The following is a 17021-nucleotide window of genomic DNA, read 5'->3' as shown; positions in this document are numbered from 1 at the left end:
TTCATGGTCTACTCATTCTTCATGGGCTTGGTATCAACTGTTCGTCTGGCCGAGGAGTACTTCAGTGAGCTGACTCATCATTACATCAGAACTCATGAATTATTCATTGATATATTGTCTCTTTAAATGTATGTTGTATAATAATGATTTCCAGTGTTTGGGTGTCAACTAAACGAGACTTAACATGAGCGCTAACCCTCACTCTCACGACCAGATTTCCATCGTAGAACCACATATTTCTACAGACTCATTATGCGACAAGATCCCTGCATGTCGAAGAAATAGATCAAGAGCATGAACGTGATTTCAGTGATAATGCAAATGTAACGATAATTGTTAAAAAAGATGAAAATAATGTTGAAATATATTTTGAATATTCAGAAATTGTTCATGAAAAGATAGGCCATCCTATTGTGTGTAGTAGAAATGATACTGATTGTAAATGCATGCTGCATATTTTACGCAATGCTTCTGTTCATTATCCCTTGTTGAAACGCCTTTTAATATACTTTTATGTTGCTAGAAATACCCATTTAACAATAGATATTATTGACTTCCCTTGCTTATGGCGACATAGCACAATTGATACATTTAAAAATTAATGAAGCCGATGAGACTGAATTTGATAATGTGTATTACGCTACAAATGATGGTGAAGATGACGCATTTAGAATACCAAACTTAGATCCTGTACTTTATTTTCAGTATTCAGATGCTATTGATGAATTTAAGAAAGCTTTGTCTGATCAGGCTGTCAATGTATGTTGCAGCTGTGAGATGCTTTGAAGAAAAAAGTCAATCACTGAAGCTAAAAATTTAGATAGCAATATTTGTAATCATTGTAAACCTATAATTAGAAAAAATGAAGTTCCAGCACGTTGTGTGCTCAATGGTTCACAGTGTGATCCACTACCAAAAGGATTGGAAAATTTGGATCCTTTGAGTTGCCAGTTAATACAGAAAACAAAGTGTTTTCAGACAATTGTTAGGCTAGGTACCATAGGCGGCTAAAGAATCTTGAATTAACCAGGGCTCATTAATTATTCATAAGAATTAGGGGTGTGGTCAATTAATAAAATGACTGAAAGTCCTTATGATAGCTCACAGAAGCCAGTTATCACACTAAAATAACTGTAAAGTGGAGCTGATAGCAAGTATAAACAGTTGTGGCTATAAAAAATGAATTCTAGTGATGATATCACTCCTAATAATAACAAAACACACCTTTTGGGTGTGGTTATGGTTGAAAATTACCAGGGCAAAGCCCTGGCTTGCCCGGGCCTAAAGCCACCTATGCTAGGTACACACACATTAAAAGTGTGGAAACTTTAAATGAGATTGGTATAGATCCTAATCATTTGTAGTGATGGGCGATATGGCCAATTTTCTTAATTTTCGATAACGATTGATAATGGACTTTTTGAGGAAATATCGATTATTAACAATACGATAACCACACCTTCATTTAGGGGTGTGGCTAATGATTTAGGCACTGTACTGGACATAAGAAAAGATCATTTCCATGCTCTTGAGCCTTGTTTCTCTTCTTACTGGGGTAGGCTGAGCTAGCAACTGGTCAGTTGCCTCTTTCTTGCAGTTCAACAGTGTAATTACTTAATAAAATTAGTTATTTAACCTTAGAAATGGGCGTGGTCAATAGATCGATAAAAATTGCATAAAATTTGATAATGATTCAAATCGATTCCGTAAAATATAGTTTATATTGATAAAGAATCGATATATCGCCCATCACTAATCATTTGCATAATCCAGAACATTATATTATTAGTAATGGACAGTCTACTAAATCAAATAATGTCTGGCGTGGCCTAGTTGATGTAAATAAAATTAAAGCAGCATTAAGAAAATTAAAAGAAATAAATTGACTTTATAGAAGTGTAGACGCTCATTCAATTGACGAATCACATAAAAATGTTAAACAAGTAGTTAGCAATACTACTTGTAAAATGCTTAAAAAAGCAAATGATCCAGATTTAGCAGGCCTTTTGGCATATAAAATTAAAAATCTTGATAGTAAAATTGTAACGGGTTCTGATATTAGTCAATGTAAATTGATGAATGTAAAAGAAGCACCTATAGACAATAGGCAAGAGCATCTTGACTTGTTATGCTTCCGTACTTTATTTCAAACTGGACAATATGGAGACCATCATCCCAGACAAAGCTATCCAGCACAGACTTTATAATTTAGTGAATACATAAAATCAAAAATTTTAAACAAAGATTCCAGATTTTGTAGAAATCATTCATATTGTTTGCACAATTATAGATTAAAAATTTACAAAGCCTTAAAAACTGGCATATATAATTTATTAAAAACATCAAGGGGCAACATTGGTCAAACTGTTGCTGAAATATTAAAAAAATAAATGTGTTAGATGAAGAATTTGAGGGCAATTTAAGTACCATGTTGGCTCCAATATGGGGTACAAATCAATATTTGTTCCGTGTGAAAGGTGAAGTCAAAGCAATGATTGCTGAGTATGGCTCACCAACACTTTTCCTAACATTAAGTTGTGCTGAATATAATTCAGGTGACATAGCGCAATATTTAAGAAAACTAAATAATGCTTCACAATCATATAGTATTTCTAGATTATGTACTGAGGACACTGTTTCAGTATCGCAACAATTTTCATACAAATTTAAGGATTTCTTTAACATAGTCATTCTCCAGAGAGAGGTGTTCTAGGCAAAGTAGAACATTGTTATGTTAAAAAGAATATCAAATGCGTGGAGCGCCTCAGTATCACATCCTCCTATGGATTGAAAATGCTCCTGTTGTCAGTATCGATCGTCCAGAAGAAGTGTGTTCTTTTACACACGATAGAATTACCTGTCATATACCAGATAGTAATACGTCGCCTCATATAAATTTTTTGGTAACAAAATAGCAAATGCACAAATGGAGCAAATACTGCAAGTGAAATATTAAAGTCGGCAAGACATATGTATCTAGATGCTGATTTGATTTTCCTAGACCAGTATGAGATAGTATTTGCATCAATAATGTAGAAAACAGCTTAAAATCATGCAATAAAATATATTATCTCAAACAAAATGAAAAAGAAGTTCGAGGCAATGACTATAATCTTTTACTACTGAAATTGTGGCGTGCAAATATGGACTTGCAATACATAGCAGAGAGGAGTCTTTCCTTAACAGAGTATGTAACTGGATATGTCACTAAAGCAGAAAAGAGTCATACACAGGACTTATAGGATGAAGTCAGCAGCTGTGACAACATATACAGCAGGCATTGGAAAATTGGCCAAAAATTACTTCGAGCTAAAGAAGTAGGACTATATGAAGCTAGAGATCTTCTAGGTGAAAGTTCATACATGAACTCAGTAACTGTACAATACGTTAATGTGTACTTGCCTCATAAGAGGAGCAGAAAAGTAAAAAACCATTTATATTTAACTAAAATGGATCGATCTTCGAAAGACATCTTTAATCCTAGCATAATTGAAGACTTTTATTCAACAAGACCAAATAACATTGAAGATGTATCTATTTATGAATTTGTTGCTAATTACAAATTTGAGAAAATGGAGAAGGAGAATACAAACTTCGATCAAAGCCAGTCCTTCCAAATTTAATCATATGCAAGAAGCGGAAAAAGACGATTCTTATTACTCGCTAATATTTTTATGTGCCTTTTAGAGATGAGAGCACAGTTGTAATTGGAAGGAGAAACCATGGAAGAAGCTTTTAGGCATCACAGAGAAGCATGTATACGTGGCATTGAAAATCATTTCAACAAACTACAGAAATTATTAGAAGCTGAACGTAATTGGAAGAAAATAGTCAATGCAAGAAATAAAGCCGGTTTCACTGAAGAACTTCCTGATAACAAGGAAGATGATGAGCCTCATTTACTGGGTGAAATAATGGAAGCAGTAGCTGATATTGCTGACATGGCGTACCTAATTTAACATTACAGCAAGAAGAGGCAATGCTTAATGAAGATCAAAAAAGAAGTTTTGATAACATTGAGTCATCTTATAAGTCAAAAAGAACGTGAAGAGTTATTAGAGAATGAGTCTTCAAGACTACTTAGATTAGATAATATGAAACCGCTAAGAATGTTTATTAGTGGTGTATGTGGAACTGGTAAATCGTTTTTGATAGAGGCAATAAAATGCCTAGTGGATGACGTATGGCATGCAAAGTTATGTGCTGTAGTAGCACCAACAGGTATAGCCGCATTTAATGTAGGTCGACTAACAATACATTGATTATTTCAGCTACCGATAAAGCATGAGAGAAAGACAGCTGGATATTGGGCTTTGAGTAAAGAAGCTCAGAAAATAATAAAAATGACATTTAAAAATGTAAAAATTATAATAGTAGACGAGGTATTTATGGTATCAAATCTAAATATAGCATACTTAAGTACACATGCGCTTAGAAGATATACTTGGAACTAATGAATGGTTTGGATCAAAAAAAATATTATTTGCAGGTGACCTCTTACATTTGCCACCAGTCAATGGTAGGCCAGTATTTAAAAAATGAGCAACAAACTAGTAAACACTAGACTTGGAGTAGCAAATGCAGTTAACATTATGGAAAGAAACAGTAGAATATGATGAACTAACAATCAATGAGCAACAAAAAGGAAACGAAACTTTCTTTAAGATGCTTGATTTTGTTAGGCATGGCTGTCTGACTGATGAAACCATTGATACGCTAAGAGTCGCATATTTAAGGTTTTGATAAAGAAGAATATAAGAAATTGGAAAGTGAAGGAAGAAATCCTCCAATTTGCCTATTTTCTAATGTAGACACCTGCCAAAAAATCAATAAATTAATGTTAGAAAGTCTAGAAACTTGACAAAATAGAATTAGCATGTGTTGATGTTGTTGATGAAAGTGGCAGCACAGCAAAATTTGACAAAAGAAAAGAAAAAATTAGAGAAACTAAAAGATCAACCTGGCAACACAGCTGGTATTAAAACTGTATTGTTTTTAGCAGTAGGCTGTAGAGAAATGCTAAGACGTAATATTGATGTGACTGGGATTAGTTAATGGTGCCATTGGTACAGTAATGGGTATTTATGCTACACGTATACCAATCAAATTTGATCATTGATGTACCTTGTGAAATAGAATGGGTTACATCTAGATTTATGCTATCTAAGAATGTGTATATACATAGGAAACAGTTTCCCCTTATACTTTCTTATGCTATTACTATACATAAATGTCAGGGCCTCTCACTAGATACAGCCATTATTGATTTATTGACCGATGTTCTTGGGGATTATATGGCATATGTTGCATTGTCTTGTGTACGTACATTAAATGGATTAAATTTATTATCATTTGATCCTCTCTCTATAAAAGTTAGTAATCCGTGCATTAACGAAATTAACAGCATCAGAAGTAAATTTTGGAATGACTTACCTCAAATAAAAAAAAGTAAAGGAAAGAAGAGAAAGATTCAAGTGACTGGTATAATTGATGATGGTGAACCTTGCAGTAACAAGGCCGATGTGTCTGTAAGTCATGTACAAAGTACTAGTAACAGTACCGTTAGCAATAAACGTAAGAGTACTGATTTACTAAAGTCTTGTCACCCCAAAAAGAGTAAAGTATGTGACGATAATGCTTTTAATAAGCCTTGCTCCCAAAAAAGAAAAGCTGATGTAGACAGTAGTACTGACAATACTGCTTTAGTATTATTGCCTTGCTCAAAAAAAGATGATAAATTAATTGTTTCAATTGATTTGAAAGACCTAAAAACCAAATTTACTGTCAAAGATGATGATAGTTGCAATAGTCTGATTGTATCTATTGATCTCTCAAGCATTAAATGTAAACCGAAAGATGATAAAACAAAGTGTATTGTAAAAAGTGATGATTGTAGTAGTAGTCTGATTGTATCCTTAAAACTGTCAAGCATTAGATTAAAGACAACTAATCCAAAAAAAGATGATAATGTCATCTTTACTTATGAAGAGCCTCCCAATCCAGATAATGTTAGGTGACAAAGGGATTACGCTTATTACCTTGCTAATGAAGAAGAAAGGTGGTGTGATATTGAACCTTAAGTTTGTAACAGCTGCTAGAATCTTAGCTGGCAGTCCAACAACACCATTGTCAGATGAAAGAGTTCCTAACAGTACTCTTGATGTCCCTATTGATGGGAACTGTTTATTTTATGCCCATTCATATCTCATTACTGGGTCCATTTCTTAGCATTATGAATTACGTAGAGTAATTGTTAGTAATATGCCAAACTTTGAAGAAGAATTGTTTAATATTACATTAAGTGCAACCAGTTATTCAAGCATATATAATTACATAAATAAGTCCAAAGTATATAGATATTGTGTGGGCCACTGACAAAGAAATTATTACGCTAACAGCAATATTAGGTATAACAATATATTCAGATTGACTCACTCCTACTTTTGTTTGCCGGGCAAGATATGGAACCCAGGAGTTGTATCGTATTCCTTGTGATACTACTACACCTGCTTTGTATTTGAAGCATGTTGGTACTAATCATTTCCAAGCAGTTAAGTCTGTTAATATTTCTGAAGCATTGATTGTTGATGGAAAGTGAGTATGGTGAATGGGAGGTCCATCATCTTTAAAACATTGGTTGTTTAATGTGACTTTTATTTCACTGCATGTGTGAGTGTGTGTGAAAACTAGTGGTGCATATCCACCCATTATTGCTCAGTATAAAGTGATCAAACTGCATTCAGGATGTAAGATTAATCAATGTATAACAGTGAATATTGATTAGTTGTTGCTATAATGGACAGGGAGAAGGTGTAAAAGATTTTTACTGTTCATTAGAGTTTAGCATTGATTCAATTTTGTGTGACTATCATTTATGTAGGACAGAGGGTTAGGAAGGGAGGAAGCTGTCATTATGAATTCCCGATCTTGTTTGTGGCTTGTACTACATGTTTACAACAAATATCAGGTGCTTATGGATCAAGGGCGCTGCTGACAAATTTTGAAGTACAAGAAAAATTTAAAGTAACAAAAAAGTTCTCATTATACTTGTAATATCATTCAAACAGTGATTTGATACATATGTTAATAATCATCATACATGTCAATGTTGCCATCAATGCTGTACGCATTACATGTATGTATATGCTTGCCAGCTGATGTTGCGCATAATGCTGCCATCGATGCTCTGCGCATTATTAAGTTAATGCTTGTCGGCTGATGTTGCGCATTTGAATGATGCTGCCATCAATGCTGTGCGCATATTAAATTGTTGCTAAAAGCATGTATTCTACTGTTAATTTGTTACTACATTTATTAATTCACATTCATAATTTGCACAGGTATTTATTTTATGCAAGGACTGCAATGTAGTGTTAAAGAATAAGGTCAGACTTGGAAAGAGATTTAAAAGGTGAAGGGTTATTCCTTGTTTTGAGAAGATGTACCTTATTAGTGGTTTGTAATGTATGTTTGTGACAAACATAAGTTATATCATGCATATACATGTACATATTTAGTATAGTATATATATCCTGTGTGTTTACATTGCTTGCTGTTGATGATGTTTCTTTTTTACTTTGCTTTTAGGTACATACAGCTGCAAATGATTAAATGATTCAGCAATAAGGTGTAAGGTAATACTTTCATACCATTGTGAATGTATGAGGCTATTGTCTGATTTTGTTTGTGGTAACTAAATTAATTTCTAATAATAATCATTGTAACGTTATGTTTTATTGTAGCTCTTTCATCTGTTGTGATTTCAGACTGGATGATGGGCCAGTTTCCAGCTACACACGTTTCATATCAGCTTAGTCTTGAATACATAGTATGGTAGAATATTGTGAGATTCCATAGTTTTTTATTATTGTTTTAGATCATGGTGAAAGGCTATAATTCTTCTCATGATTATCTCATTAATTATGGCCACAGTTACAGTAAGTATTTTCTTTACTCATTATTGTAAGTTATGTATATCACATTGTAGGAAGATTGAAGCTCAAGTATTGAATTGTTTTGCCCTGTTCAACACTATTAATCTTTAGCATTTCTATTGTACTTTCTAATTTGGCTTTACGCAGAAAGATATTTGACTTTTTATCATGTTATAATGAAGGAAAAAAGTTATTTTTAACGACCTGGGGGCAAAGCCCCCAGGTTGTTCCTATAATTGAATTCACCGTCGCGCTATCTATATATATATATATATATATGTTTGTATGTCCACACTTACATTTCTTCTATACATGTTGTATTGGAGAAATAACAAGCCCTAGCAACCACCCGCCCAGACTCCTTTATGTGGAGGGTGTGGTCACGGCAAACAAAATGGCAGCTTACACATGGGACAAAATTAAGAGCTTTCTAACATCAAGAGAGCATAGAGATACTGTCTAAAGACTTCTTTAGAAGCATTATAAGGTAGAGAGAACCTCTATAAGTCTTAATAATGACCAAGTTGTACTTGCAAGGTGGTGAAATCAATTATAGGAATACTTTTTACCCTGTTACGCTTGTTTACATGTAGATCTAATTAATAAATGTTGTAGTTCTTAGTGTAGGTGTTCCTCCTGCCCGTGCCCCTATGGCCTCTTCAAGGCCTGGCTTTTGGAATATTATTTTACTAAAGTAAAACGGAGAGAGAGTTGATTAAAATGGTACTGCAGATTATTTCTAAATCTTACAATTTGACGATTCATTTGGCGAAGTTGCCAAATGATCTTTTGTCTCTGCTGCTGCAGAGTTGCCATTCCAGGTGGAGCTGCAGGAGGTGGCAGGCCTCTAGGTAAAGGGATTGCTACTGGAGGTGGCGGGCCTGCAGCAAATGGTGGTGGTGGAGGTGGCGGGCCTCGTGCTATTGCCGGTAGTGCTGGTGGTGGTGGCGGACATCCTAGAGGTGGTGTGGAGGCCATCCATTTCCAGCTACTGGTAGTGCTGGAGGTGGCAGGCTCCAGCTACTGCCGGTAGTGCTGGTGGGCCACCTGGAGGTGGTGGTGGAGGCCCTCCATCTCCAGCTACTGGTGGTACTGGAGGTGGAGGGTCTCCAGCTACTGCCTGTTGTGCTTGTGGTGGAAGCGGGCCTCCTTTGCTGGTGGTGGTGGCGGGACTCCTGGAGGTGGTGGTGGAGACCATCCATCTCAAGCTACTGGCGGAGGATAAACTCCATCATTCTCATCATTATCCATAAACTACCAAAAAAATGTATTGATGGCTGATGTAAGTTTGTAACTGAACTGACGTGCTCCTATTTCAAAAAAGTTGAAAAACTTTGATAAAAGTTCAGTTGAGAGCTGTATGCGGACTGTGGGTTTTGCCAGAAAAATGGCTGATTGTAAACTTGAGTAGTTTCAGAACAGGAAATTGATATTAGTAATGCATAGTGAAAATGATTAATAATTATGAGCTAGGCTATGAATATAATTAATAATTCAAGAAATAATGGTTGCATTATATAGGTGGTAGCCTATACGTAGGGTGGAGGTTGATTTTTCATGATGGCGACCAAATTTATATTTTTCAAATGATTATAACTCTTCTATCTTACCTTGTACGGCCTTATAAATGGCTTAGATGAGCTCACCTTTACTGAGTGATTCTCCTGGTACCTTTAAAGTGGACCGCAATGTAGTGGGAGCAATTCTGAATGATAGGCCCAAATTCAAATTTCTGCAAAATTCTTCAGACTTTTTTTCTTTTATCTTTCATCTATACACCGGATAATCTCTTAAACTAGAGAACAGCTCAAGGTGACTTTCACATCATTCCTTGGAGCGTGAGTCAAGGACTACAAAGGTGCTTTCCATATCTTAATCCGTCTTGCATAATTATAAACTAGTTGTTTGGGCTTGATATCACCTCCCCTCTAGATTAGTTGCCCTTTTAATAGTATTGCGCATGCTCAAAGTTGCAATAGTGACTGCACTGGGTGAATATTCGCTCTATTCTTTTTCTCTGCTTACTTGTTCAGCAGTGCGGAGACTAAGTGATTACCAGTTCTTTTAAGAGCTAATAGGTAAATATTATGAAATAACTATAACAAATTTGGTTTCATATATCATCGAACGAAATATAATCTTAGAGCCATCAGAGCAGAAAATAATTTTACAGCTGTTCATTTTTGATAATTTTGGACATCTGTACCTAAGCCAGACCACTAGAGTTTAGTGTTTTCCATTATGCTTCTGATATTGGATATATTGAGATAAGTCTATATAGTTATTTTTAAAATGATTAGCAGTAGTTTACTTGTACCTCCTGCATACGTGTACTTGATGTTATTGTATTTACTTGTTGTGTTAATGTTAAGTGTAGTTGTTGTGCTGTTAGTTGTAAAAAAGGAAGTTGAAAAAGGAAAAGTTATTTAACTGGGGCTAAATCCAAAATAAATGCTCCAAAATTTATAATATTAGAAAAGAAATGGAAGGTTTTATATCTAAAAACAGATCAAATGCCAGAGCCTACTACATAAGGCAGTGTGACAGGGTCAAAGGCAAAGCAAGAATTGCATATAAGATAAGTAAAAAGTATAACATTGCTTCTGCAAAGGCCTATTCTAAGCAGTTTCATGCATTGAACCCAAGTTATATATTGCTAAAATTTTTAAATTGGTACAGCAACAAGGATAGCAAAATTTTAAAATCAGCTTGTTATTCTAAAGAAAATTATAGGATCAATCCAGACCATAATGAAGAAGCTTCTAGAAAGCATTATCAAAATAATCTGCAAACAAAGAAGCCTCTAGAGATCATTATCAAAAGAATCCTAACCCTCAAAAAATGAAATCAAAGGAACGCTATCATTATAATCCGGACTCACAAAGGCAAAAGTCTTTGAAACGTTATTATGAAAATAGAGACACAATATTAACTACAACGAAGGATAACTTTTTGAGGTTTACACTTTCTGCTAACAAAATGGATAAATTAAAGGTGTCACTAAATAAAGAAAATAAGAAGCATCTAAATAAAGATTTTACGAACGTAATTATAGTCACATTATATAGATTACGTTTTGATTATTCATCCTGCACCAAATAGTGAAGCAAAGGAATATTATTTTACGAAAATTATTGAAGCATGATATTACAGCCCCGAAATAGTTGATTTATTACCATCAAGTATGAAAGGTGTAGATTTTGAGAACATATCATATGACAGTAAATGTAATGCTGCATCAAGTATATTGTTAGAATCAGTTTTGAAAAACAGATCCCACAAAGTAGGCGTATTGATACATGCAGCAAATAGCATTAGGAAATTGAAGTGAATAGTTTCAATGACTTTGGGGAACAATGCCACACAAAGTATAGTGAGCCTTATTGTTATGAATCAGCATCTTTGTATCCTAATGATAGTTATGATAGCCAATTAGATAGCCCAATCGCAATCTCTGTTGATGCGAATGGCATCTGTTATGTAGCAGGGATGGTTGATATATCATGTATTGATAAAGTAGAAGAATGTAACGATGATAGTGACTCTGAAGATGAAAATTTTGATAATAATAGAATGTATACTAATAAGAGAAAGCTTACCCTCAAATGGCACTGTACAGACAGGTGCAAGCTATAATTAGAAAGTGACGTTAGTTCTATTATTGAAGTTAGACGTTATTTTGATGAACCCATTAAAGAATTGAGGAAGCATTTAGATGCATGTGACAATTGTCCTAATAATCATTATATGACTAGATCTATGCATGTTGAAGAAATAGATCCAGTGCATGAACATGATTTCTGTGATAATCCTAATGTAACGGTAATGGTTAAAACAGATGAAAATAATGTTGAAAAATATTTTAAATATTCTGATTATGTTTGTGAAAGAATAGGCCATCCTATTGTGTGTAGTAGTAATGATACTGAATGAAAGAGTATGCTGCGTATTTTATGCAATGCATCTGCTCATTATTCTTTGTTGAGACGCCTTTTGAAACACTTTTATGTTGCTAGAATTGCCCATTTAACAATACATATTATTGACTCTTCCCTTGCTGAAGGCCATATAGCACAATTGATAAATTTAAAAATCAGTGAAGCCAATGAGACTGAATTTGATAATGTGTATTACGCTATTAATGATGATGAAGAAGAAGACCAAATTCGAATACCAAAACTTAGATACTGTACTTTTTTTTCAGTATTCAGATGCTATTGACGAGTTTAAGAAAGCTTTGTCTGATCAGGCTGTTAATGCATGTTGTAGCTGTGAGAGGCTTTAAAAAAAAATATGTCACTGAAGCTAAAAATTTAGATAGCGAAGTTTGGATTATCCTATTAGATTACATTAGAGAGAATGATCCTACAGCATTATAAAGTTATGTATATTTGTAATCATTTTAAACCTATTTTTAGGAAAAACAAAGTTCCAGCACGTGTGCTCAATGGGTTGAAGTGTGAGCAACTACCCAAAGAATTGGAAAATTTGGATCCTTTAAGTTGCTAGTTAATACTGAGGGCCAATTGTTTTCAGACAATTGTTGGACTAGGCACACGCACCTTAAAAGTGCCAACCTATAATTCTTTGAAGGCTCATAAAGGTGCAATGTTTTATTTACACCTTCCATTAGAAAAAAACATGGAAACTTTGAATGAGGTTGGTATAGATTCTAATCACTTGCCTAATCCAGAACTTCATATTATTATTAATGGACAGCCTACTAAATCAAATAATGTCTGGTGTAGTTTAGTTGATGTAAATAAAATAAAAGCAGCATTAAGAAAATTAAAAGAAATAAATTGGCTTTATAGAAGTGTAGACGATTATTCAATTGACGATTTGTCTAAAAATGTTATACAAGTAGTTAGCAATACTACTTGTAAAATGCTTAAAAAAGCATATGATCAAGATTTAGAAGGCCTTTCGGCATATACGATTAGAAATCTTGATAGTAAAATTGCAACAGGTTCTGATATTTGTCAATGTAAACTAATGAATGTAAAAGAAACGCCTATAGACAATAGGCAAGAGCATTTTGATTTGTTATGCTTTCCTACTTTATTTCCAACTGGACAATATGGAGAGCATCATCCTACACAAAGCTATCCAGCAGACTTTATGATTTAGTGAATACATAAAATCAAGAATTTTAAACAATGATTCCCGATTTTGTAGAAATCATTCATATTGTTTGCACCATTATGGATTAAAAATTAACAAGGCCTTAAAAACTGGCATCTATAATTTATTAAAAACATGAAGGGGCAACGTTGATCAAACTGTTGCTGAAATATTAGAAAAAATAAATGTGTTAGATGAAGAATTTGAGGGCAATTTAAGTACCATGTTGGCTCAAATATGGGCACAAATCAATATTGGTTCCGTGTGAAAGGTGAAGTCAAAGCAATGATTGCTGAGTACGGCTCACCAACACTTTTCCTAACATTAAGTTGTGCTGATTAATATTCAGCTGATATAGCACACTATTAAAGAAGAGTGAATAATGCACCACAATCATGTAGTATTTCTAGATTATGTACTGAGGACCCTGTTTCAGTATCGCGACAATTTTCATAGAAATTCAAGGATTTCTTTAACATTGTCATTCTCCAGAGAGGTGTTCTAGGCAAAGTAGAGCAATATTATGTTAAAAAAGATTATCAAATGCGTGGAGCACCTCATTATCACATCCTCCTATGGATTAAAAATGCTCCAGTTGTCAGTATTGATCGTCCAGAAGAAGACTTCTTTTATACAAGATAGGATTACCTGTCATATACCAAATAGTAATACGTCGCCTGATTTAAATTTTTTCATAACAAAATACCAAATGCACAAGTGCAGCGAATACTGCAAGTGAAATATTAAAGTCGGCAAGACCTATGTATCTAGATTCCGATTTGATTTTCCTAGACCAGTATGAGATAGTATTTGCATCAATGATGTTGTAATAGCTTGAAGTCATGCAATATAATATATTATCTCAAAAAAAAGTTCGAGTCAACGACTACAATCCTTTACTGCTGAAATTGTAGCGTGCAAATATGGACTTGCAATACATAGCAGAGAGGAGTCTTTCCTTAACAGAGTACGTAACTGGATATGTCACTAAAGCAGAAAAGAGTCATGCACAGGACTTATGGCATGAAATCAGCAGCTGTGACAACATATACAGCAGGCTTTGGAAAATCGGCCAAAAATTACTTCGAGCTAAAAAAGGACTATACTATATCCCAACTGAGTTTGACACCAGCCACTTGGAATTTGAAAAATGTGGCCATACGTCACTAATGACGTCTTATAATGATATTCATAGAAGCATGGCCGATATTTTACAGGTGCCTAGTTGGCCTGTATTTCACTTTTAAATGGGCTTTGTTTGTTCTGATAAGCAGTACAATAGCTGCTGGAGTCAACTAGTATTCATATTGGCCTTTATTATCAAAAGATTTTGCTCTATTAGCTTTTTAAAAGAAGAATTATCAGTTTGTGCGCTCGACCACATGTTCTTATGTAAACTATGACGTAGATAAGTTGTCATAAAATGTCATTTTGGTATGCCATTTGGTTTATAGGGAGAACCCGGTTCTCAGGGTTCCCAAGGGTAGAGAGACCCAAGACCGAGATCCTGTGATGGCATTGAGCGACTAAGAACCTGTGAAAGTTTTATCGTTATCCCACATTCCTATAAAAAGTTATTCCAGTTTATCTTGGGTCAAACTCAGTTGGCATACAGTATATATGAAGCTAGCGATCTTCTTATTGGTGAAAGTTTATACATCAAATCAGTAACCGTACAGAACGTTAATGTGTACTTGGCTCATAAGAGGAGTAGAAAAATCAAAAACTATTCATATTTAACTAAAATGGATCGATCTTTGAAAGACATCTTTAATCCTAGCATAATTGAAGACTTTTATCCAACAAGACGAAATAACATGAAAGATGTATCCCTTTTTGAATTTGTTGCTAATTACAAATTTGATAAAATAGGAGAAAATGGAGAGAATACAAACTTTGATCAAAGCCTGTCCTTCCAAATAATAGGAAATTTAATCCTATGCAAGAAGCGGAAAGAGACAATATTTATTACTTGCAAATATTTTTATTTGTGCCTTTTAGAGACAAGAGAACACTTGTAATGGAAGGAGAAACAATGGAAGAAGGTTTTAGGCATCACAGAGAAGCATCTATACATGGCATTGAAAATCATTTTAACAAACTACAGAAATTATTCGAAGCTGAACGTAATTGGAAGAAAATAGTCAATGCAAGAAATAAAGGCGGTTTTACTGAAGAACTTCCTAATAACAAGGAAGATGATGAGCTTCAATTACTAGGTGAAATAATGGAAGCAATAGCTGATAATACTGACATGTATATAAATGTACCTAATTTAACATTAGAGCAAAGAGACGCAATGCTTATTGTATATCAAAAGAGAATTTTTGATAAAAGTAAGAGTCATCTTATAAGTCGAAAAGAACGTGAAGACTTATTAGAGAATGAGTCTTCAAGACTACTTAGATTAAATAATATCGAACCGCTAAGGATGTTTATTAGTGGTGTAGGTGGAACTGGTAAGTCGTTTTTGATAGAGGCAATAAAATGCCTAGTGGATGACATATGGCATCCAGAAAGTGGTGAAATTGTGTGCTATAGTAGCACCAACAGGTATAGCCGCATTTAATGTAGGCGAATTAACAATACATAGATTATTTCAGCTACCAATAGAGCATGAGGGAAAGACAGCTGGATTATAGGCTTTGAATATACAAGCTCAGAAAAGAATAAAAATGACACTTAAAATTTAAAAATTATAATAGTAGATGAGGTATCTATGGTATCCAATCTAAATCTAGCATGCTTACACATGTGCTTAGAAGATATATTTGGTACTGATGAATGGTTTGGATCTAAAAATATTTTATTTGTATGTGACTTCTTACAGTTGCCACCAGTTAATGGTAGGCCAGTATTTAAAAAAATTAGCAACAAACTAGTAAAAACTAGACTTGGAGCAGCAAATGCAGTTAATATATCGAAAGAAACAGTAGAATATGATGAACTAACAATCAATGAGCGACAGAAAGGAGACGAATCTTTCTTTAAGAAGCTTGATTCTGTTAGGCATGGCAGTCTGACTGATGAAGCTATTGATACGCTTAAGAGTCACGTATTTAAGGTTTCGATACAAGAAAAATATAAGGAATTGCAAAGTGAAGGAACATATCCTCCAATTTGCCTATATTCTAGGGTAGACGCCTGCAAAAAAATCAATGACTTAATGTTAGGTCTAGAAACTGAGAAAATAGAATTGGCATGTGTTCATTTTGTTGATGAAAGTGGCAGCACATCAAAATTTGACAAAAAGCAAGAAAAAAAATTAAAGAAACGAAAAGATCAACCAAGCAAAACAGCTTGTTTAGAAACTGTATTGTCTTTAGCAGTAGGCTGTAGAGTAATGCTAAGACGTAATATTGATGTGACTGTATGATTAGTTAATGGTGCCATTGGTACAGTAATGGGTATTTATGCTACACGTATATCAATCAAATTTGATCATATTGATGTACCTTGTGACATAGAGAGGGTTACATCTAGATTTATGCTATCTAAGAATTTGTATATACATTGGAAACAGTTTTCCCTTATACTTTCTTATGCTATTACTATACATAAATGTCATGGCCTCTCACTAGATACAGCCATTATTGATTGATCGACTGATATTTTTGGGGATGGTGTGTCATATGCTGCATTGTCTTGTGTACGTACATTAAATGGATTACATTTATTATCATTTGATCCTCTCTCTGTTAAAGTTAGTAATTTGTGCATTCATGAAATTAACCACCTCAGAAGTAAATTTCGGACTGACCTACCTTAAATCAAGGAAAGTAAAGGAAAGAAGAGAAAGATTCAAGTTACTGGTATAATTGATGATGGTGAACCTTGTAGGAAGAATGCCAAGGTGTCTGTAAGTCATGTACAAAGTACCAGTAACAGTACCGTTAGTAGCAATAAACGTAAGAGTACTGATTTACAAATGTCTAATCACCCCAAGAAGAGTAAATATGTAAC

General features: G+C 34.2%; 1 protein-coding gene and 1 long non-coding RNA gene across 2 annotated transcripts in view; one reads left to right on the top strand and one right to left on the bottom strand.

The window, feature by feature from the left end:
* LOC109581866 (uncharacterized) overlaps positions 1-1276 on the bottom strand; it is an 11982-nt gene extending 10706 nt beyond the window's left edge. The window contains exon 1 of the long non-coding RNA XR_002184805.1: positions 999-1276. This is a non-coding gene — a long non-coding RNA (uncharacterized LOC109581866). The remainder of the gene's footprint in view (positions 1-998) is intronic.
* Positions 1277-8715: 7439 nt separating this feature from the next.
* Positions 8716-17021, top strand: part of LOC105312732 (wiskott-Aldrich syndrome protein homolog) — a 9999-nt gene continuing 1693 nt past the window's right edge. Inside the window, exon 1 of the mRNA XM_019996334.1 lies at positions 8716-8928. Coding sequence (XP_019851893.1) covers positions 8716-8928 — 213 coding nt within the window. The remainder of the gene's footprint in view (positions 8929-17021) is intronic.

This window comes from Amphimedon queenslandica, unplaced genomic scaffold, assembly GCF_000090795.2.
Source record: "Amphimedon queenslandica unplaced genomic scaffold, v1.1 AMPQUscaffold_13413, whole genome shotgun sequence".
NCBI lineage: Eukaryota > Metazoa > Porifera > Demospongiae > Haplosclerida > Niphatidae > Amphimedon > Amphimedon queenslandica.
Note: the sequence above shows the minus strand (reverse complement) of the source record. Positions and strands in the feature narration are given on the sequence as shown.